Source organism: Danio rerio, chromosome 22, assembly GCF_052040795.2.
Source record: "Danio rerio strain M-AB ecotype USA chromosome 22, GRCz13ab, whole genome shotgun sequence".
NCBI classification, from domain to species: Eukaryota; Metazoa; Chordata; class Actinopteri; order Cypriniformes; family Danionidae; genus Danio; species Danio rerio.
In genome coordinates, this window is record NC_141042.1 from 3926692 (window position 1) to 3951741 (window position 25050).

General features: G+C 38.9%; 1 protein-coding gene and 1 long non-coding RNA gene across 51 annotated transcripts in view; one reads left to right on the forward strand and one right to left on the reverse strand.

Annotated features, from left to right (window-relative positions):
• Positions 1-25050, forward strand: part of LOC147831455 (uncharacterized) — a 787032-nt gene that overhangs the window by 747799 nt on the left and 14183 nt on the right. The gene's annotated exons all lie outside the window — the stretch shown is intronic.
• Positions 1-25050, reverse strand: part of ptprsa (protein tyrosine phosphatase receptor type Sa) — a 387121-nt gene that overhangs the window by 203982 nt on the left and 158089 nt on the right. For all 50 annotated transcript variants that reach the window (XM_087302332.1, XM_087302328.1, XM_087302325.1 and 47 more), the window contains 1 exon segment: positions 3536-3705. In XM_087302332.1, the coding sequence (XP_087158458.1) occupies positions 3536-3620 (85 nt within the window). In that variant the 5' untranslated portion in view covers positions 3621-3705.

Below are 25050 nucleotides of genomic sequence, written 5' to 3' on the forward strand. Positions count from 1 at the left end.
TAAACCCATCTTAGGGGAGAAATGGTGCAGAACAAATCCTGACTCCGAGCCTTGGAAATTAAAAGACAGCGCAGGCCTCGATCCGTCTGATGAAGAGATACACACGCGCAGAGAGAGACGAAATAATCCGATAAACAGTGATCTCGCACTTCACGTCTCTATGTGTACGGGGAGATCACCGCACAGGGTTTCTTTCTCTTTTTTTATTTTGCCGATGATGATGAAACTGCCTTGAAAACTCTGAAGCACGCACTTCCAAAATCATCCAGCCAACGAGATTAATCAAGACTATATAATTAGCTTGGTTTCGGATTCAACTAATCTAGATAACACATTTTTTATAACAATGCAAGCATCAAAACAGATAAAGGTTAATCTTGCGCTAAGCAGTCGCAAATATAGGAAGCATACTCCTGTCATACAAATGCGACAAATCGGATGAATTCTTAATTGACTATCAAATTATGGCTAATATATTTTGGCTAATAAACTAATTAACAACTATGAACCTTTTCTCAATTTATTTGAGAAATCAATTTATTAAATCCAAGACTAGGTGTTAACATAAGACTAGAACCATATTTTATCCAAGCATATTAACATAATAATGTAAAAATGTTTATCATACATTGAGAACAATTTATAATTTAAACTAAAACTTCTATTAATTCATAAAATGCATGCAAACATGCTTCTAATACTTGATTTTACTTTAAAAATGTAATTTAAGTGGCTGTTAAGAGTTATTTCGGAAAGTTTGCACCTTTAAGGCTGATTTATACTTCTACGTCAAACGCCGGCGTATGCTACGGCGCTGACGCATAGCCCTTCGCTGAGGCAGTCGGCGTCGCTGACGTGCACCTCTCAAAAATTGTAACTACACATCGCAACGACGCGTGGCGCAAGCTCTGTGATTGGTCGGCTTGGTAGCGCTGACGAGTCTGGGCGGGACCGAGAGCCGCGCGAATGGCGTGAGCTGGACGTGAGCCCAATGTAACGATTGTTTACAAGTTTGGAGTTCCGTGAAGGAGCTCCTGATGGAAAGTTTTGTTTTGTGTTTACCTCATAGTTAAAGTTGTTGCACGTCCGCCGGTTCCTGCCTCAAAATGAACGAGTTTGAGCCACTTGTACATCCAGGAAGTGTTCAGGAAAAGCAAAACCGCAGCGAAGAAACTCGACACAGAGGAACATTTACACCTCACTGCCAACTAGCGTTTCGGAAGTGTAATACAGACCAACAGAGACAGAGCGCAGAAGTATAAACACACAGCTACGCGCGTTGCATGCGCCGTGGGTCATGCCGGTCACTTGACGCAGAAGTATAAACCAGGCTTTACATCTGAACCACAAACAGCAGCCAAAAACCACAAAACGTATAATCCTTACATTTCATGTGAAAGTTGGCAAAGCTACAATCCAGGACAATGATATTGACTGTAACTGGTCCACTATTAAGCATAAGCCATATGAATTAAAAATTTTAATCGCAATATTTTCTGGTATTTATCGCGATAACAACACCAATGACAATATAATTCCTTAGTGTCCACTGAAAGACAAAAAGTCCTCTATTACTAGTGACAAGTATTTATATTCCTTTATTTGGTTGTATTTTATTTATTTAATATATTTTATTAGAGAACAAGTCTTTAAATTGTACTGTTATATTTGTTTAATTCATACTGGACACTAGAGGGCGCCTGCAAGTTTTAACGTTATTGTTACGATAAGTTTAAATTGTTGGGGGCTAAACTTTTACTGGCATTTTGCAAACAATAAGACATAATTCCAATCTCTATTCAATGTTGGGACTGTAATAAGTTGATAAGTTAATGCTGATCCAAAATGGCTGCCTTCAACCATGGTATCTGCCAGTAATGGGTGTTCAGTGTTAAAATATACCAATGTGGACCTAAAATTAGCCATTTAAGTTAATATTCGGACTGCAACAGTATTATGTCAATATCGATCCCAAACGGCTGCCCTCAACCAGTTAATCTACCGATATTAAGAATAAGTAATATGAACTTCAAATTATATGACAATATTTTCTGGTATTTATCGTGACAACAACACTATTGACTATGTAATTTCTAAGTATCTACTAAAAGACAAAAAAGTCATCTATAGCTAGTGATGAGTATTTATATTAATTTATTTGGTTATATTTTATTTATTTAACATATTTTATTAGAGTACAGGTCTTAAAATTGTACTGTTGTATTTGTTTAATTCATACTGGACACTAGAGGGCGCCTGCGAGTTTTACCGTTAATGTTATAAAAAGTTTAATTTGGTTTGGGCTAAACCTTTACTGCCATTTTGAAAACGATAAGACACAATTCCAATTTCAATCCAATGTTGGGACTGTAATAAGTTGATAAGTTGATGTTGATCCAAAATGGCTGCCTTCGACCATGAGATCTGTCAGTAGTAGGCGTTCAGTCATAAAAGAAACCAATGTTTTCTTAAAATGAGCCACTGAATAAGATAATATTGTGAATGTAATAGTATTATGTCAACATCGATCCCAAATAGCTTCCCTCAACCAGTGAATCTAACAATATTAAGGATAAGCAATATGAATTCAAAATTTAATCATGATATTTTCTGGTATTTATCGCGAAAACAACAATAGTGACTATATAATACCTAAGAATTCACTGAACGACAAAAAAAATTTTTTTTTTTTGGTTATATTTTATTTATTTAATACATTTTAATAGAGTAGAGCTTATTAAATTGTTCTGTTATTTTTGTTTAATTCATACTGGGCACTAGATAGCGCCTGCAAGTTTATCGTTATTATTACGATAAGTTTAAATTGCCATGGGCTAAATTTTGACTGGCATACTGCAAACAATAAGACATCGTTCCCATCGCTAACCAACATTGGTCCTGCAATGAGTTGATGATAAGTTGATGCTGATCAAAAATGGCTACCTTCAACCATGAGATCTGCCAGTAGTGGGCGTTCAGTGATAAAATACATCAATGTTGACCCAATATGAGCCACTGAATAAAGTTATATAGCGACTGCCATGGTATTATGTCAATATCGGTCCCAAATGGCTTCCCTCAACCAGTGAATCTACCAATATTAGGGATAAGAAATACATATTTAAAAATATATGACAATGTTTTCTGGTATTTATTACGATAACAGCATGCTATTTAATTAATAAAAAGTCCTCCATCTCTAGAGAAAAGTATTTATATTAATTTATTTGGTTAAATTTTATTTATTTAATATATTTTAATAGAGTAGAGCTCTTCAAATTGTACTGTTATATTTGTTTAATTCATACTGGACACTAGAGGGCGCCTGCAAGTTTTATCGTCATTATTACAATAAGTTTAAATTGTTATGGGCTAAATTTTGACTGGCATACTGCAAACAATAAGACGTCATTCACATCTCTATCCAATATTGGGACAGTGATAAGTTAATGCTGATCCAAAATGGCCGCCCAAAAAGGGTTAAAAAAAAAAAAAGGAAAAAAGGGAACTCGAGTTCGATTTATTGTGATCTTACATAAGGCTAAGGAGCCGGTGAGCAGCGGAGACAGCAGCAGGGCGCTCAGGGAGAGCAGGATGGGCAGGTGACCGGTTGGCATCATGACGCAGATGACCTTTGACCTGGCTGGAGAGCCGGCGGCCCCGCAGGCTGGAGACGAGGGGTCGGCACGCTGGACGTTTGGCACTCTGAAAAGAGACAAAACAGAAGAATCCCCATGAGTAATGACATTCACTGACAGGCAAGATAAACACACGTTTGGTTAAAGGCGCAGTGCGTAGCGTTAACACCTAGTGGTTGAACTAGGTATTGCAGTACACATTGAAATATTGGAGTAGTTTTTTTTTTTTTGTTTTTTTTCAGACTCTATGCAAATACAGGTTGCCAGATTGACAACACAAACAGGAGCAAGCTTGCCTGAAGATCGAGCTTTACACTGTAAGATAATGAGCTAATGATTACATTTGTAATTTTGTTTATTTACGAATTAAATCTGTCTATTTCGGTGGCTAAAACTCTTCTGGAGGTTATGTTTTTGGCAGTGATCGGTTATATTAAAGCAGCCTTCATGACTAACCATCATTTCCACCAAGAAACCCCAAGTTGCTGAAATATAATTGGTTAAACTGGCAGTGGGCTGGATATAGAGACCGACACAAAAACAGACTTTCTGACAGGGAACGCCCGATTTCAAAGAAGAATCTGAGTTCAGCATAGACATGGGCCAGTTGAAGATTCTGACTGTATGATAACCTTGGATAAAAATATCACGGTTTATCAGCATTGTTATTATTTTTAAATATCGGGGTAAAAAACAAACCTTTTTTACATTTGAACATAACCGATTTTATTTTGAGGAACACTTCAAATATTTTAGAACAGTAAATATCCCAGCAGGCACAGGACATGAACATGACGTCAGATTGACGCCACATTTTGTTTGAAATTGAAAAATCGGGCTGACATCAGAATCCAACGTTCAACCTAAAATCAGCCAAATATCAACGTCTAATGATGTTACAGCTTGACGATGTGTGGACATTACCACTATGCTGTCTATCAGATGCAGGATTTTGGTCGCTATTCCTGATGAATAAATGTTAATTATTGATGTCAATATGACGTTGGCTTAGGATGTTGCCTCGACGTTTGATTTTGGTCACTTTCTTACACAACTTAAAATCAACCTAAAATGAACCAAATATGAATGCTTAAGGATGTTACAGCTTGATGTTGTGTGGATGCTACCACTATGACGTCTATCAGACGTTGGGTTTTGGTTGCCATACCTGACAAATAAATGTCAGTATTTGACGTCAATATGACGTTGGCTTAAGATGTTGCCTCGACTTTGGTCACTTTGTAACACAACCTAAAATCAACGTTGATTTGGCGATACTGTTGTCCTAAAAAAACAACAATGACAACAAACAAAAAAACGTAAATAAAAAAAATTACATATACCTTAGCAACGGTATAGCAGAAAAATTTCGGTTTTAATACCTTGACTTTTTCAAACCGCGGTATACCTTGAAAACGGATATCATCCTATATCTACTTCAGCATTGTTTTTCTGATAAACAAGTATGTTCATTAGCATGTTTCTCAAACATCTGCAAACATATTATGGTATTTTCATGCTTTAGAAGAGTCGTACAGCACCTTAAACACCATTTCATCCGTCAGCCATCAAATGCATTCATTCACACTCTTCAGCAGAACGCTCAGTTTGAGGCTCTTTGCAGACTCCCAATTACACAACTCATAATTAGTCAGGCTTTATCGCTGGATCTTGTCATTATTTACTTATCCGCCCATCTTGTAATTACCAAGACACTCATCAATATTTCAGACGGTGTCTCTTTGTTTTAGCCAAATTGCGATTAATCCCCGCCGTCGCCGCTCTGCGTGCCTCGGGAGTCGACTTGCGGGTTGCTGTGTGTCTCTCGCACACGCGGGGCGGAAACCCAGCGAACGTGCTTGTACACCATTTAATTAAAGATGGCAAGAACATCAGATGGCAAGATGGCAAGAGACGTGCGAACACGTGTAGCTGCTTTCGGAAACGCTCGCTCATTGAGAATGAAAGAGATGTTGACATGAAGCGCCGAGTCTCTTTAAAGAGTGACTGCGTCTTCTGTAGACAAACCTCCAGGCCTGTGTGACTCAATAAAGAGTGTTCAAACAAGTCAGAGTCCAAGCTGGCGCTGCTTTAATTTGTGCCCTCGGGATCTGGTGGAGGACCAAGACTGGAAGTCGAGGAAATACTAAATGAATGGCGTTAGAATTAGCCTACAAGTACATTAATTGTTCATATAAAATTGAGTCTATCAATCTTTGCATCAGCTAATGCTGAGATTTTAATGATATTACATCACTATTGATAAACAAACAATCATTCAAAATCCCCCTAATACTTGGCTGGCAATGGTAATATTTAAGGTCAACCCAAAAGAGATACACCCCCTCAACTGAAAATGTACTCACTATTTACTCTACCTCAAACATTTTATGGAGTTTCTTCATTTGGTTAAACACAAAAGATGATAGTGACGCGGTTCCGAAGATATCGGTAAGTTAGGAGGAATTGAAACATTGGTTTGACCAGCTAAATTCAGCTAAAACCGGCTTGACCAGCCTGGTTTAAGCTGGACAGCTGGTTTTAGCTGGGCTCCCAGCCTGGCTAGTCTGGTCAAGCTGGTTTTACCTGGTCATCTTCCAGTCTGACCAGCTAAGACCAGGCTGAAAATGGCTGGAAACCAGCCTGGAAATGGCCAAAACCCCTTTAAAACCAGGCTGGTTGACCAGCTAAAACCAGCCAGCCAGCCTAGGCTGGTTTAAGCTGGATTTTTCAGCAGGGTGGACGGGCAAAAAAAGTCAGATATAGGCAACAAATTGGAATTGAACATCAAGACTTGACAGTGTAAATGGGACCTAAGAGATCATGGAAAATGCTAACGTTAGCCTGATAGCACCGAAAGCCACTATCTGCATGTTTATTTTTTTCAGTAGGGGGTCACAATTAAAAGAACATGTAAATGCCCTGCTGAAAAATCCAGCTTAAACCAGCCTAAACTGGAAAGTCCAGCCTGGTCTTAGCTGGTCAGGCTGGGGGATGACCAGCTAAAACCAGCTTGACCAGCCTAGCCAACTTGGGAGTCCAGCCAAAACCATCTATATCCAGCTTAAACCAGGCTGGTCAAGCTGGTTTAGGCTGGATTTGGCTGGTCATTTTCCAGCCTGACCAGCTAAGACCAGGCTGGAAATGGCTGGAAACCAGCCTGGAAATGGTCAAAACCCCACTAAAACCAGGCTAGTCGACCAGCTAAAACCAGCCAGCCAGCCTAGGCTGGTTTAAGCTGGATTTTTCAGCAGGGTGGACGGGCAAAAAAAGTCAGATATAGGCAACAAATTGGAATTGAACATCAAGACTTGACAGTGTAAATGGGACCTAAGAGATCATGGAAAATGCTAACGTTAGCCTGATAGCACCGAAAGCCACTATCTGCATGCACAAGGTCAGCGAAGGTATGGGATTACAAATCTTGACAAGCAGGTAGGACAGCCTATCATAATGTTCGGGCCTTTCGTTTTGATTGGATGAACACTTCTTGGTCCCACAACATCCAAAGAATATTAAAATACTAATTGGAACCAGTTAATTAATTGAAAAACGATGAAAAATGCTGAAACGTATGAAAAAAAAAATAGACAATTGCCTATTGCACTTTTAAGCTTGCACTGACTTGCACAATATGACGTTGGCTTAAGATGTTGCCTCGACGTTGGATTTTGGTCACTATCTAACGCAACCTAAAATCAACCTGAAATGAACCAAATATGAATGCTTAAGGATGTTACCGCTTGACAATAGCTGCGACCCAAATCGCATACTTATGCACTATTTTACGCCATTTTGTAGTATAAATAGTGTAAGTAGTGCGTTCACATTGAAAACTCTCAAAATAATAAGTGCACTTTAATTACCCGGATGATGCACTCATTCAGCCGCTAAAATGAAGTGTGTAATGATGGACACTTCACGCACTCAACGACCGCAGGTTTGCTTACGTAGCGGAAGGGGCGGAGCGATCGGACGCACATGTTGAATAACTTTATTTATTTTGGATGGTGAAAGCAAAATTCTCCTACGAGAGTGATTATAGCGCCTCCGGATGGTAAATGCGGCAATACTCACGGCAGGTATTACTTGATAATTCGGTCGTTTATTTCACTGATTTGGCAACCGTCAAACGTCATCAGGGAAACGGTTTGAATTTCCGCTTAGTAAAAAAACATTAGTGTGCCATTTGGGACAACACTACATACATATACTATCCTGTTGAGTGTGTAAGTGCATAAGTACATAGTGCATGAGTGCATAGTGTGCCATTTGGGACGCAGCTAAAGTGTGGATGTTACCACTATGACGTCTATCAGACGTTGGGTTTTGGTTGCCATACCTGTTGGCTTAAGATGTTGCCTCGACTTTGGTCACTTTGTAACACAACCTAAAATCAACGTTGCTATTGGACGTCAAATTAATGTTGTCCTTAGATGCTGGCTAGATATTGAATTTTGGTCAGCTGAAGTCATGACCTACATCTAACCTAATATTAACATCTTATGATGTCGGACGTCAGGCTAAATAATTCAAATAAATCATTAAATCAATCCTTTTGCTGTCTTCATTTGCTTCAAAACCAGGAATCTATGGAGATCTTTTCTACTGGCGATGCTGTTGTCCTAAAAAAACAACCAAAAAAACGTAAATAAAAATAAGACATCAATGCCGAACCACTGAACTGCTTTTAAATTTGACTACAAATGAATAGATTGTGCATTCAAAATGAATAACATGGACACAAACATGATACTGACACATTCCTATATTTGGAACGTTTGTAACCAAACTGCCACAAGCCACCAAAAAACAGCCACCATCTTGATTGTGGGTGCTGACAGAATGCACTGCAACAGCACTCCCTTGTTCTCGTCCCCAGAGGGCACGTGAGCCTCTTCAAACTTTAATAATAAGTCCTTTGTGTCCTTCTGCTGAGATCAACGCAATAACACAGTCATCACATACACACACGGTGTGTCAGTCTGCACTGCTATTTGTACAACGTGTTACGTTTCCAGAGAGCCTGGAAGTCATAATGCGCGAGTGAGGACCTAGTGACAGCTGGCTTGTCAGCTTGGGCTTTCCTGTCAACCTGCATGGCGACACTTGAAATTCCGGCACACATAAACAATTGAAAGCGTCAGTCGAGGGATTCTGCTCCGGAGTGCCATAACCAGTCGTCCAAAGCGGGCACAGCATGCCCAGACAAAGAGGAGGAATACGTCCGCCCTGATTTACAACGCATCCCTAACACTGGCTGTTCAAATCGCACTCCGTTCACCAACACAAGGCATTAAATATAAAGCAACGGAGTTCTACAGGCCCACGAATTAATCAGGGCTGGGATGATAAATCAATGTATTGTGATTCGTGGATTGATTGTTGGATTTTTGGAAGGCATCACGATTTTTTCTGGAATCGATTCTGAGCATAGCTTTTAACAGAAGATGGCACTCTAGGTTCGTTTTTAGCAGCAGACGTTGCTCTGGGCTAGTTTTTAGCAGCAAACGGCGCTCTAGGCTAGTTTTTAGCAGCAGACGGCGCTCTAGGCTAGTTTTTAACAGCAGATGTTGCTCTAGGTTAGTTTTAAACCGCAGACGGTGCTCTAGGCTAGTCTTTTTTTAAACCGCAGATGGTGCTCTAGGCTAGTTTTTAACCGCAGACAGCGCTCTAGGCTAGTTTTTAGCAGCAGACGTTGCTCTAGGCTAGTTTTTAGCAGCAGACGGCGCTCTAGGTTAGTTTTTAACAGCAGATGTTGCTTTAGGTTCGTTTTTAAACCGCAGATGGTGATCTAGGCTAGTTTTTAAACTGCAGACGGGGCTCTAGGCTAGTTTTTAACAACAGATGTTCTTCCAGGATAGTTTTCTTAACCACTATCAGTGCTCTAGGCTAGTTTTTAACTGTAGATGGCGCTCTAGGCAAGTTTTTAAACTGCAGATGTTGCTCTAGGCTAGTTTTTAACAGCAGATATTACTCTAGGCTAGTTTTCCTAACCACTGACGATGCTCTAGGCTAGTTTTTAACTGCAGACGGCGCTCTAGGCTAGTTTTTATCTGTAGACAGCGCTCTTGGCTAGTTTGTAACTGCAGACGGTGCTCTATGTTAGTTTTTAAACAACAGGCGGCACTCTAGGCTAGTTGTTAACTTGTGGACAGTGCTCTAGGCTAGTTTTTAACAGTAGATGGCACCCTAGGCTAGTTTTTAATCAGACTGTGCTCTAGGCTAGTTTTTAACTGCAGACGGCGCTCTAGGGTAGTTTTTAAACCACAGATGGAGCTCTAGGCTAGTTTTTAAACCACAGATGGAGCTCTAGGCTAGTTCTTAACAGCAGACTGCGCTCTAGGCTACTTTTTAACTGCAGACGGCGCTCTAGGTTATTTTTTAACAGCAGACTGCGCTCTAGGCTAGTTTTTAACAGCAGACTGCGCTCTAGGCTAGTTTTTAACTGCAGACTGCACTCTAGGCTAGTTTTTAACAGCAGATTGCACTCTAGGCTCGTTTTTAAAACACAGATGGCGCTCTAGGCTAGTTTTTAAACCACAGACAGTGCTCTAGACTACTTTTTAACAGCAGACTGTGCTCTAGGCTAGTTTTTAAACTGCAGATGCTTCTCTAGGTTCGTTTTTTAGCAGAAACTGGCACTCTAGACTAGTTTTTACAAGCAGACAACACTCTAGGCTAGTTTTAAACAATGCTCTAGGCTAGTTTTGAACAGCAGATAATGATCTAGACTAGTTTTTAACAGTGCACTATGCTAGATTTTAACAGCAGCTGGCATGACTAGACTAGACTAATTTTTAACAGTGTTCTAGGCTACCTTGTAACAGTAGATAATATTCTGGGCTAGTTCTTACCCACAAACCAAACTCTAGGCTACATTTTATTCACAGACGGTGCTCTAGGCTAGTTTTTAACAGCACTCTAGGCTAAAATTTAAGCCACAGATGGTACTCCAGGATAGTTCTTATTTGCAGATGGCTCTCTAGGGTAGTTTCTAACATTAGATAGTGCTCAAGATTAGTTTTTAGCAGAAGATGGCATTCTAGTCTAGTTTTTACCTGTAGACCAAACTCAAGGCTAGTTTATAAAGCCACAGACAGTGCTCTAGGCTAGTTTTTAGCAAAAGATGGCACTCTGGGCTAGTTTTCAAAAGCAGATGGCACTCTAGGCTAGTTTTAAACAGTGCGCTAGGCTAATTTTTAACAGCAGACAAGGATCTAGACTAGTTTTCAGCAGTGCACTTTGCTAAATTTTAACAGCAGATAGCAATCTGGGCTAGATTTAACAGTATTCTAGATTAATTTTTAGAAGCAGATGATCCTCTACACTAGTTTTTGGCAGCAGATGCCGCTCCAGACTAGTTTTTAACAGTGTTCTAGGCTACTTTTTAGCAGTAGATAATGCTTTAGGCTAGTTGTTTTTCACATGCCAAACTCTACGCTAGGTTTTATTTGCTCTAGGCTAACTTTTAAAAGCACTCTAGACTAATTTGTAAGCCTCAGATGGTATTCAAGGATAGTTTTTATTTGCAGATGGCGCTCTATGGTAGTTTCTAACATTAGATAGTGCTCAAGACTAGTTTTCAGCAGAAGATTGCATTCTAGGCTAGTTTTTAACCCCAGACAGGAGCGGGTGGCACTCTAGGCTAGTTGTTTAACTGCACACAGTTCTCTAGGCTTGTATTTAAAAACTGTTGGTGCTATAGGGCAGTTTTTAAACCACAGACAACCCTCCAGGCTAGGTTTTAACAGCAGATGTGTAAGGGCCGACAGAATCTGGCCGTTTGTAAAGCAGAGAACTTATCTCAAAATTGATTCAAGAGAGAACCGCAACAAATTCAGAAGATTTCAGAATCGATGCAGCATCATATTTGGATTCGCAATGCTTTGATTCAACATCCCAGCTCTAAAATTCAATCTATAGCGTGTTACATGAAAAATGGCCATGTTTCTTGGTCATAATCTGGGTCAGTGTAATGACCTTTAAACACCAGAATATAGGCGTTCCTGGAATTGAAGGCTCTCACTCCATATTCCCCACCTTGGCAAGCCCTTAAGGGCTAGGGAAGGAGGCGCATTTCCAACCGCACCATCATGTAAAATGCACAAGGACCTGTGTGTATGAATAATTGAGCCGTACAGAGGCGAATGTTATGAACTTGTTGGGAAGCAGCACTACATGCACTGCGACTCAGCAGAAACACTTCAAACTTTAACCTCATGATATTGTGTTTCCTTTGAAATGGGAATGAGTTGCATGCATCCAGATCATGCCACGCTTGCTTTGTAGTGCAAAACCCAACACCCTAAAATGAATCAAATAACATTCAAAAAATCCAGACTTCCGAAACATGCCTTATGAGCCAAGGAGACGCAGCGCCTGCGGATAGAAGCACGGCAGCCACTGAGAGCCAGTCAAGCGGCTCTCGAGACGTGCGTTTATGCCTGCCCAGGTCCTTTATCTTCAGCTCTATCTCCCTATCTTTCTCGCTACCTACAGCCAACGCTGATACGCCATACGAGTGTGTGTTTTCTTTTTAATGGAGAGCACCAGCAGTCAGATGCAATCAGGGCCGCGCTCATGACTGGCCGGCTTCCTAATCCAGCACGTTTCCCATGCATTATTAATGCTAACATGTTGAATTCACAACTGAAACGGGGAGATACCCTGGCAGAGAAGCGAGGGAGAGATTGAAAGCCCTGGCATTTGAAACCATCAAGCTGGGGAAGAAGAAAAGATGCATGCCCTGCGGTTGGAGAAATAATAGGCATGGTGAAATGCGGCAAGCGCATCAAAGCCGCGATACACATTCTAGCGCATAAACAGCAAATATCAAAACATCTCTTTTCCGAAATGAACGTTGTAAACACTTGGACCGTCCAAAGTACAAGCCGTGCCTTGGGAGGGTGCATGCTGCATTTAATGCGCTCGCATTAATGTGAGTGATGATTATGAAATCCGCAGTGCTGTTTATCCTCCTGGGGAACGGAGACAGAGAGATGGAGTTTATGTGCGTGTACGTGAAGTAGTCTGCCCTGGTTTTTGCAGATTGATGCAAGAATGCAATCATCTACTACTACCGTGCAGACATCCAGAGAAGAAACAGATGTGTGTGAATGTGTGTGTGTGTGATTTTTAAAGCTGGATAATCAGAGTAGGAAGCCAAAATCAGAGTCCCCAGTGTGTCTGTGTGAGGGAAATGGAAGGAAGAAACCATGGCGAACGTCCAATTAAAACTCCCAATTAAGCGCCCCAGAGAGTGTTCCTCAATACAGAGATCAAACCTCTGATAGCGGCGCGATCGGGCGTGTTCGTGAAAAGATATCGCGCTACAACTTGTTTGCCATGCTCCTATAACCTTTTTAAATCACCTTTAACTCTGTAAGTACAAGATTTTGTATGTGATAGCATACTAATAGCCTTGCTAACACAATCTGCAAGCTTCTGTGCTAAAACTAGTTTGAATACTGCTGTAATATTTTTAGCAGCCTTTACTCTAAAGGTAGCACATCGTAACATATTATACAGGCCTTCGCAGATATTTAACACTGTTATATTCTACAAAGGCAAACTCTTTTTAAAGTTAGTAAGGTAGAAGTGACATTACACTGCATGCATTTGATGCTAACAAATGCTAATTGCACTTCTGCATTAACCAACGAAGCTAACATCCCTGCTGAAAAATCCAGCTTAAACCAGCCTAGGTCTTAGCTGGTCAGGCTGGGAGATAACCAGCTAAAACCAGCTTGACCAGCCTAGCCAAGCTGGGAGTCCAGGCAAAACCAGATATATCCAGCTTAAACCAGGCTGGTCAAGCTAGTTTTAGCTGGATTTGGCCGGTCATTTTCCAGCCTAACCAGCTAAGACCAGGCTGAAAATGGCTGGAAACCAGCCTGGAAATGACCAAAACCCCTCTAAAACCAGGCTGGTCAACCAGCTAAAACCAGCCAACTAGCCTAGGCTGGTTTAAGCTGGATTTTTCAGCAGGGAAGTGACATTACACTGCATGCATTTGATGCTAACAAATGCTAATTGCACTTCTGCATTAAGAAACGAACCCAAAATTAAATGATGCACATAAATACACAGTGCTAAAGCTTGTTTACAAAACCACTGTGTTACATTGTTTTGCCAATGTTTGACGCTAAACATAGCATCTTAGCACAACTTAAACACTGTTATATTAAAAGGCAGGCTCATTTTGCAAAGTTAGCATGTTAAAAGAGAAGTTAACACTCTCTGCATGCATTTGATGCTAACAAACGCTAATTGTTCTTCTGCATTAACTAAAGAATCCAAAGTGAAAATGATGCTCATTTAGACACTGTGCTAAACTTGCTTACAAAACTCTTATAATTCTTTTAGCAATGTTTCACAGTAAACACAACCTAAACGCTGTTATACTAAAAAAAAGTCCGACTAGTTTTACAAAGTTAGCATGGTAGGAGGGCCATTAACGCTCTCTGCATGCATTTGATGCTAGCAAATGCTAATTGCATATCTGCATTAACTAAAGAACCTAACATCACATGACGCACAAAAAGACGTTATGCTAAAACTTGTTTACAAAACCACAGCAACACTTCTAGCAACATGTGATGCTAAACATAGCATCTTAACAAATTAAACACTGTTATATTCAACAAAGGCAGGCTCATTTTACAAAGTTAGCATGTTAGAAGTGACATTAACACTTTCTGCATGCATCTGATGCTAACAAATGCTAACTGCACTTCTGCATTAACTAAAAAACTCAACATTAAATGATGCACATACAGACACTGTGCTAAAAACTTGTTAACAAAATCACTGTGTTACTTTTAGCAAGGATGCTAAACATAGCATGGTAACAACTTAATCACTGTTATTTTAAACAAAGGCAGGCTCGTTTTACAAAGTTAGCATGTTTGAAGTGAGATTAACACTCTCTGCATGCAATTGATGCTAACAAATGCTATTTGCACTTCTGCTTAAACTAAAGAACCCAAAGTGAAAATGATACACAAATACACTGCGCTAAAACTTGTTTACAAAACCCCTGTAACACTTTTAGCGACCTTCAATGCTAAATGTAGCATGTCTTTACACACCTTAAACACTGTTATATTCGCCAAAGGTAGACCTCATTTACAAAGTTAGCATGGTAGAATTGAGATTAACACTCTCAGCATGCATTTATGCTAGCAAACGCTAACTGCACTTCTTCATAAACTAAAAAACCCAACATTAAATAATGTAAATAAAGACACTTCGCTAAAACTTGTTTACAAAACCCCTGTAACACTTTTAGCAACAATCAATACTAAACATAGCGTCTTAACACATATTAAACACTGTTATATTCACCAAAGGCAGGCTCATTTTACAAAGTTAGTGTGTTTTAAGTGAGATTAACACTCTCTGCATGCATCTGAAGCTAACAAATGCTAATTGCACTTCTGCATTAACTAAAAAAAAACCAAAGTGAAAATGATACACATAAAGACACTGTGCTGACATGTAAATGTAGTACTCCTATAAGCTTTTCAGTCACATTTGACAAAAAAAGAAAGAACATACTGTACACAACAGCATGCTAATAGGGCTGCTAAGATAGCATATTACAATCATCAAGCGTTTGCAGCCAACTTGTGTTTGTGTTATGAAAATATTTACTTTACAAACTTATAATTAAAATTAAATTACATTTGTTAAAAAACTTTCTTAAAGAGCTTTGTGTTTGTCAATATGCTAACTACACAAGCTTTTCAAATCAGTGAATGTTTGCTAGCATTCTACAAAAGATCAACAACAATCTTGTTTTGAAAAGTTAGCATGTTAGCATGTTATCTGGCACATAACATACCTGTCACTTGTCCATTTGTGGCAGATAAGCTTACATGCTAAATTTATTAAAAATAGACACAAAACATTGTTCTGAGCTGTAATAGTTCATTAATTCTTACATTAAACGCAAAACAGACAGACACAAAAATGGCTGAATAGAGCATACGCTAACCTGCAAATCATTCCGTCACAAGATGGCGTCAAACACTAAAAAACAGCAACCTGACAGATAAACTTATAAATTTAGATGTGAACATATTCTCTGAGGGTCAAGATGACTCGAAGTACCTGGATTGGCCTGTGTTATTTAGTGGTTGTTATCTGGAAATGTCGTGACTGACCAATCAGAAAAGGCAACATCTCTTTCATTCAAAAGGCAAAGCTGACAGAAACTAAATGGCTAAATAGATCATATACTAACCTGCAAATTATTCCATCACAAGATGGCGCCAAACACTAAAAAAACGCAACCTAACAGATAAACTTATCAGTATTCCAGATTAGTGATTCGAAGTTCCTGGATTGTCCTGTGTTATTTAGCGGTTGTTATCTGGGAATGTTGTGACTGGACAATCAGAATAGAGTAATTTAGAGATTCTTTAATTAAAGGCAAAGCTGACAGAAACGAAAATGGTTGAATGGAGCATACACTAACCTGTGAGTTATTCAGTCACAAGATGGCGCCCAACAGTGAAAAACAGCAGTCGTACAGACAATCTTATCTTATTAGATAGGCAATATGATTTGAAGTTCCTGGATTAGCCATTGTTATTTAGCAGTTGTTATCTCGGACTGTCGTGACTGACCAACCAGAAAAGAAGGCAACATCTCTTTCATTCAAAAGGCAAAGCTGACAGAAACTAAAATGGCTGAATGGAACCTAAACTAACCTGCAAATTATTCAGCCACAAGATGGCGCCAACTAGTAAAAAACTCACAATCTTATCTTATTAGATGGTCAAGATTAATCGAAGTTCCTGGATTAACCTGTGTTATTTAGCAGTTGTTATCTGGCAATAACATACCTTTGAATGTCGTGACTGACCAATCAGAATCAAGTATTCCAGAGAGCAGTGTAATAAGTGCAATAAACACTCTCCTAATATGAACTTGTAGCAAACAAATGCTAATTGCGCTTCTATATTAGGCAAAGAACCCAGTTAAGTGACACACTGCGATAATCTTGCACAAAGTAATGCATCATTCCACCCAATCCCTCCACTAAAAGTATGTGGAAACTTCCTTGGCGCCAGATTTTGCGCTCATAAAATGGGCCGTCCGATTATACACCCACTAAAAATGGTGATGGTTTAAAAGCAGATTCAAGACAAAAGACCTTAGAGGGGTCCCATAAAATAATGCGCTGGCCATTTCTATTTACGAGCGAATGTAATATCCCTTAAAGAGCCCCATGTAATGGCGCCGTATGCTACAGGCCCTCCTGAATGGCTCTTGATTCTGTCCAATTATCAAGGACACACACACACTTCTCCTGCGGTCACACACACTTGCGTGTCTGTCCGCAGCAGTAAAGTGAGATAGTTTGAACACACACACACACACACACACAGACAAACACATCTGCCTTTCATGTCAGTGCCAGATTTGGCTGTGTTGTCCAGGTGGCTCGAGTTTGTGTCTGTGTTTGCCTTTGGAGTCCAAGCAGCCATTTTGAAATGGCACACAAAGAGAGAGGAAAAAACGAGACAATGAAATTCAGGTGCTTCCACAATTCAGCTACAATTTCCGACAGTGCAGCTGACATTTAAAGTCAACAGTAAACCCAGGCTTGTTTGCTTTAATTCAGGTATATGAGAAAGAATACTGCGAAATGCAATAACAAGCACCCAGAAAGCAGCAATCGGGAAACTAAATTGCCATGCGCTTCCTTCCTCTCAGCAAGCATGTCATGATACTTCCTTGTAGGGCTGTGCAATATGACGATATTTACAGTATGAACAGACTAAAAAGTCTTTGGTTTTTATATTGCGCTCTATTGTTTACTTCGTGGTGTCACAAAATAGATTATGGTGGTACTTTTTCATAATTTATATGTTGGACCTGTAATTGTTAGTTTATATTACATTTCTACATTTGTAACCAAACATTTGCCATGACGTTCTAGATAACTTGAGAAATTTGACCACATATGGATGCGTACAATTTTAAGTATATAGATTAAAACAAAAAAAAGAAAGTATTTCAGATGTTGTCATTTATATAAACTCTTAATTGACTGAATTCACAGAAATGGTACTATTTTGGTATTTATTACACTGCTTTCTGGAATATTTCAATTGGATTGGTCAGTGGCGACAATCCAAGGTATGTTATTTCAAGATAACAACCTCTGAATCTAATAACACAGGCACATCCAGGAAGTTTGCATAATTTTAACTATATTTACATACTTGTCCATCACTCCAGAGACTGTTTGGTGCAATCTGGTGGGTAAATAAGATGTGGGTTAGTGTACGCTCCATTCAGCTGTTTTCATTTCTGTCAGCTTTGAATTTAATTGAAGATTTAATAAACTCTAAAATATGTTTTTGTGCTATTTTAACGTTTTGTGGCAAGTAGCGCCCTCTAGTGACTAAATAAAGTTAGTATATGCTCCATTTAGCATTAGCATTAGTTTTCATTTCTGTCAGCTTAGTATTTAATTAAAATAAATTTAATTCAACATTTTGTGGCAGGTAGACATCTAGTAACTAAATAAAAATAATGTCACTGTATGTTCCAGTGGGCAACTTTTGTTTCTGTCAGCTTTCGTTTAAAAAAATGTATAAACTATTAAATATTTTTGTGTGTAATTTTTGCAGCAACGCTTAACGTTTGTGGCAAGAAGTTACGTTTTGTGGCAATGTGTAATGTTTTGTGGCAGTTATCGACATTTTATAAATGAAAAGTTGTATGTTAGTACATGCTCCATTCAGTTGTTTGTGTTTATGTCAGCTTAGCATTTAATTAAAGAACTATTAAACTATTACATCTTTTTGTGTGTATTTTTTAATGTTTTGTGGCGAGTAACAACATCCAGTGACTAAATAAGATGTAGGTTAGTATATGCTCCATTCAGCCGTTTTCATATTCTGTCAGATTTGTATTCAATCAAAGATTTTACACAGATTCCTGTGTGCTATTTTAACGTTTTGTGGCAAGTAGCGACATCTAGTGACTAAGTAAGATGTAGGTTAATGTATGTTCCTTTCATTTTTGTTATGTATTTAATTCAAAAATTAATAAACTATCATAGCTTGTGTGTGTTTAATTTCAATGTTTTGTGGCAAATGGCAACATCTAGTGGCTAAATAAGATGCAGGTTAGTGAATGTTCCATTCAGCTGTTTTCGTTTCTCTCAGCTTTGCATTTAATTAAAGACTTAATAAACTATTACAGATTTTTGTGTGCTATTTTAACGTTTTGTGGCAAGTAGCGTCATCTAGTAACTTAGTAAGGTGTAAGTTAGTGTATGCTCCATTCAGCCGCTTTTGTTTCTGTCAGGATTGCAATTAAATAAAGAATTAATAAACTTTTACAGATTTTTGTGTGTAACCTAAACGTTTTGCATTAAGTAGCGCCATCTAGTGAGTAAATAAGATGTAGGTTAGTGTATGCTCCATTCAGCTGTTTTCATTTCTGTTAGCTATGCATTTTATTAAAGAATTAATAAACTATTATATCTTTTTCGTGTCATTTCAATTTTTGTAGCAAGTAGCAACATTTAGTGACTAAATAAGATTTAAGTTAGCGTATGCTCCATTCAGCCACTTTGTTTCTGTCTACATTGCATTAGAATTATTAAACTTTCACAGCTTTTTAGTGTGCAATTTCAACATTTTGTGGCATGTTTTTGTTTCTGTCAGCTTTGCATTTAATGAAAGATGTATTACACTATTACAGATATTTTTGTGTGTAATTTCAATGTTTTGTAGAAAGTAACGACATCTAGCAGCTAAATAAGATGCAAGTTAGTGAATGCTCCATTCAGCCGCTTTGTTTCTGTCTACATTGCATTTATTCCAAGAATGATTAAACTATCACAGCTTTTTAGTGTGCAATTTCAACATGTTGTGGCATGTAGCGACATCTAGTGACTAAATAAGATGTAGGTTAGTGCATGCTCCACTATTTAATTAATTAAAGCATTAATAAAAGATCTCTGTGTTTATTTTCAGTGTTTAATCCAAAGTAGGCATGTGATAAGCAGGATAAAGTACATCCAGGTGGTTGTTTTCGCAGAATAAAGCCCTTCGGTCTCATACAACAGAGCTGTGCTTTGCTTAAATCCAGTCAAGCTTTCTTAAATAACAACCACCTGGATGTACTTGTATAATTTATATAATTATCACAATATGAGATTACTTCTATAATGATATGGGGTTTTTATCCACATATCGCACATCCCTAGTATTTTTAGCACATCGAATAACCAAAAATAAAAGTCCCTAAATTTCAGTAATGAAAATTGCTTTCCATTTTAGCCTCATCATTTGATTCGTGACAAGAATAACCAGAACAGTTTCCTGACAGATTCTTTCAGATCCGTCCTAAAGCCTCACAACACAGTGCCAGTGTTAAGTAATCAATGCGTTTGCGTGTATTTGTGGGAGCATTATGTAAATATCGGTTGGCAGTTCTCTCTCCACTCCCTCTAATGCTCCACACAGATGAATAACAATCGCAGCATTATCAGGTGATTGCCTTCTCATTTCCAGACACACACACACACACACCTGCCGTTGCTGTCATGGCAGCTATCCACAGAGACAACAACGTCTTCTGTGACCAAAGCCTCCTGCCTTTGTGTTTGTTTACAATGGCAGCAAGATGATCTACGGCTTTTCCCCGCGCTGCAGATGTGCCGTGGAGCCGAGATGAAATGTTTGATGAAAAATAACACACGTAAGAGTTACGCCGTCTCCACTTAAGATGCAGAACAGTGGCAGTGAGGAAATAAAAAAGGATAGAGGATAGAGAAGCAGGCAGGGGGCTTTCGCCAAGAAAACGTCTTTCTCCTCTATATCCTCTCCAAAGAGTCGTTACATAATTCCAGAGTCTTGAGTACGAGCAGAACGGAGGGAGTGTGTGCGTGTGTGTGTGTGTGTGTAGCAGAACAAAGCGAGCGGTGCTTCACGCTGATATGTCATTCTGAGAAAACCAGGTGGCACGTTTGACCTTTTTGCGCTTTCAGGGAGATAAATCCAAGAGGCCTTTCACTTCCGAGAGAGGAACAGACATGCTGCAATGCAGTCAAACACGCCACTCTCATCAACTCAAAGCGGTCAGGACTCCAGTTCATATTTGTTGCTGCGCCTGGATGGGAGAACACATGGGAAAGCTAGGTTGCTGCCGGAAGTGTTGCCAACAGGGGGCGCTCAACCTGCGGTCTATGTGGGCCCTTACGCCCCAGTATAGTGAAGTGGACTCTATACTGCTCAGTGAGCGCCGTCTTTTGGATGAGACGTAAACCGAGGTCCTGACTCTCTGTGGTCATTAAAAATCTCAGGATGTCCTTTGAAAAGAGTAGGGGTTTAACCCCATCATCCTGGCTTAATTGGCCCTCTGTACATCATGGCCTCCTAACCATCCCTATTTCATGATTGGCTTCATCACTCGGTCTCCTCTCCAGCAATCAGCTGGTGGATGATGCACACTGGTGGTGGCCTCTGGAAAGTCCAGAAAAGCGCTCTATAAATAAGAATATATATATATATATATATATATATATATATATATATATATATATATATATATATATATATATATATATACATACAATTTTTATTATTAATTATTATTATTAAAACTGACAACTTTCTCAATTTATTTGCCTTAAAGCCTGGTTTATACTGGACAACTCCGCTAGTTCGCTTCAGTGCGTGCGGCGAATGTGATGTTATCGATGTGTGTTGAGGTCAAATTTTTTGAGACGAGCGAACAGTTGACACGGCGCTGCTTTTCATTTGAGTTGAATAAAGAAACACTTTGAAGAGATTTTTGTCTGAAATGGGTACGGCTGTACAGACATCTTTATAATTCGTCCATGCGTGATCATGACCAATAATTCTTGGCTAGAAAGTTTTTGTAAAACTTTGGAAAAACCCGAGGGATAAATTTGTTAAAGTCAAAATAGCAATATGTTTTTTCATCATTCATCTTGAATTTTAAATAATTTAATAGTTTTGAAATTATAATTAAGGAACAAACTATTGATTTGTTAACTCAAAAAGGATATTAGAACCTATCGGTTTACAACATGATGATGCCTGGACTTTATTGGATGATAACGGTTTATTTTTTCTATAATAAAAAAATATTTGTAGAGCAGCCCATGTTCTGTTATCAATAATATTTTAATAAACTTTAATAGGTAGAACTGTCCCAGATATGAACAAAAGCAAGTGATGCATCAAAGTTTTGATTTTAAAACAATCTTGAATGGTTATAAAAATCTTTATTATCAATAAAATAAATTCTGAAAATAATAAAAATAATTTGTTTGAAAATCTTGAATGATATTAATGATATGACGTAGTTCCGAATACTTCTTTATTCTCAGTTTATCCGTCTGATTTTACGGTGTGTTACTTTTGACCGTCCCCTGTCATTTTAAACAATATCACAATATCGAACGCGTCAAGTATAGAAGCCTCGTCTATTTTATGAGGTGTGCGATGTGGCATGTTAGCTCACCATCTCCACACCAGATAAATACGATCCAGCCCCGGACGCCAGATCTTGTCAGAAAATGTCTGTTTTTCCAGATAGATGGACAACAAGATAGTTGAATACTAATGCTCTGCCAACCCTTAGTAACCTAGACATGCAGAAAGGGTTAAATCACGTTCTCTTCTCGGGTCCTCCCTCCCACAAAACACATAAGGATAGTGTGATTGGCTGTGCCTAATTATGCAGTTAAAAACATTCAAATGTGGGAAGTGCCACAACAAGTAATTTTCCCAGTTCTCCTTCACTGCACAAGACATGGACATAAGAGTCAAGTATTTAAAGGGCACCTATGGTAAAAAATCTACTTTTCAAGCTGTTTGGACAGATCTGTGTGTTGGTATAGTGTATAGACCGTCATACTGGGGTGATATGAACACACCCAGTCCTTTTTTTTCCAATTTAACTACAAAAAAAAGGGTCGGCCAATTGGAGCTGTTTTCAAATCGATCGCACCATTACGTAGGTGTGCGATCCCCCCGCCCACCGAATTGATTGACAGCTGCGCGCATTAACATGTTCCGGTAATCGCGTGTATATGTCAACAAGACCAGGCAGACATACGCAAAGCAACCGGGAATAAAAGGTCTGTTCTGTTCGCTAGGATCAGCAATCATCATCAAATGTGATTAAGAGTAAGTTTTACATGTTTAAAGTGTTTTAAAACAGAGTATGTGTGTAATTAATTACAGCGTTTTACTTCAGCTTTACTTCATCAGCACAGCCGCGTATCAGAACAATTATAAAAGAAGACGCTTCAATCCCGGATTGTGGAAGTTAAATCAGGTTTATTTTGTACATTAGCATAACAGATATCCACACAGCACTGGAGGTTAGCCTTAACTAAGCTAAGCGTGCTCTGCCTGCCTGCCTGCCTGCCTGCCTGCCTGCGTGCGTTAACTTTGTAACGATATTGTGTGTGACTCATCAATGCAACTTCACAATACTGATTAGTAAAGGTTAGTTCTTACTGTAGTATCTCACAAACGCTACGTGAGACCTTCTTCCTTTAAGTCTGTCTGTTGTCTGACGCAGCTGACGGAGGAGGCATGTAGAAACAGTAGGCGGGAAAGACTCGTCTTAAAGGCGCAGTACGACAAAACCACCCCCTGCTGGAAATCAGTATGAAACAGCATCTTGTAAAAAGTATAATGAAAAATCTGATGGGTATTTTGATCTGAAACTTTATATACACATATACGCAAAAGACTTATATTAAATCTGAAAAAAGGGGTAACCTAGGTGCCCTTTAAAGTCAAGTTCAATTGGAGTCCACCATAATAATATTAACCAAGGCTGTGCAATTATTCGAAATTCAATTTCGATTTTGACGATTTTCAATGATTATGAAGAATAATATTCAGGATAAATGGGTTAAATTGCATTGTGTGCCTCTTTAAATTTCTCTACATTCATACCTCCTCAAAGCCAGATTGCAGTAAAATCATGTAAATTGACTTTTGCAGCACGGGATGTGTTTCATTAATTGTTATTCGTATTATTAAGAGTTTAAAGCCTTTATTCATGTTGTCAAACGCATGAAAGAGAGTTTGTGCTGTTCTCCGCATGAGCTATAGAGATGTAAATCTCCACCAATGTCAAGAGCAAATCTACACCCTTGTAAACAGCCCTGAGTGAGAAGCAGCCATCTGGCATTAAAGTTTTGAATCCGCTACAATGCTGACAGATAGGAATTTGTAGCCCCGCCCTCTTCTGAAAAGAGCACAATCTCGTTTGAATTTAAAGCGACAGTCACCAAAACACAACAATTAGGATCAAAGCCTAAAATCGTCATATTCAAAGAGTTATTAAACATTATTACTGTGGTATTTTGAGCTAAAACTTCACTACACACCTTACGGACATCAGAGACTTCTTTTACATCTGGTAAAAAGGTGCACAATAGGCCCCCTTAAGTAACTTTTCAGACAAAGTAATTAGAAAAATATTTAATTTAAAAATATATTAAAATATTTTTTGGGGGGGAAGCAACGTACCCAGTAATGGAGAAGGGTTCATAAACGATGACAGACATTTCAGTCTTGGGTGAACTATCCCTTTAAGATGATATGACAGTTCTAAGATCTAAACAAATCCTCTTCCCTAATTACTACCTGCATTTGATTAGCAGATTCTTTACTGTTAGCAAAAGTATCAGCATCGCGCTCCAGTTTTCTTGATCAGCTGTTAAGCCAAGCAGTGTTAAGCAGCAGGATATTTTTAATTTGCAAAGGCACGCGGTCTAAAAGACAGGTCACAGAGTCTATGACAAGCACCTTTCAGAAGAGACAATTTAATTACAAATCTGGCCTCGCTGTGATCTGCAATAGTCCTTGAGAAAATGACGTTACGTTTTGGATTAGCGCCAAGCCATCGACATACCATTCTTGTCCTTTTAAAGGGACAAGACGCCCAAAAATTTACATTTACTTGCTATTTATTCAGACTCAAGTGCTACCTTGATGAGTTCTATTAAACACATGAGTAGATGTTGACTGAGTTTTCATTTTTGAGCGAATTATCCCTTCAAGGAAGCAATGAAGTGCTTTAAAAGGGCACCTATTATGCAAAAATCACTTTTATAAGGTGTTTAAACACAGTTGTGTGTCAGCAGTGTGTGAATATGACCAGCCGATAATGGTAAAGATTTATTAAGTATCATTTTTATGATCAGACTTGATGTAAACAGTCTGCAGAAACACTTCAATTGACATTTTCCCTTTGTATGATGTCATCAGAGGGGGAAAGCACCGCCCACTAGCGACCATCTCTCTCTCTCATTAGCATAAACAGCCCTGAGTGAGACATTAGAGTTTTGAATTTGCCACTATGCTGACACACATGTATTTGTAGC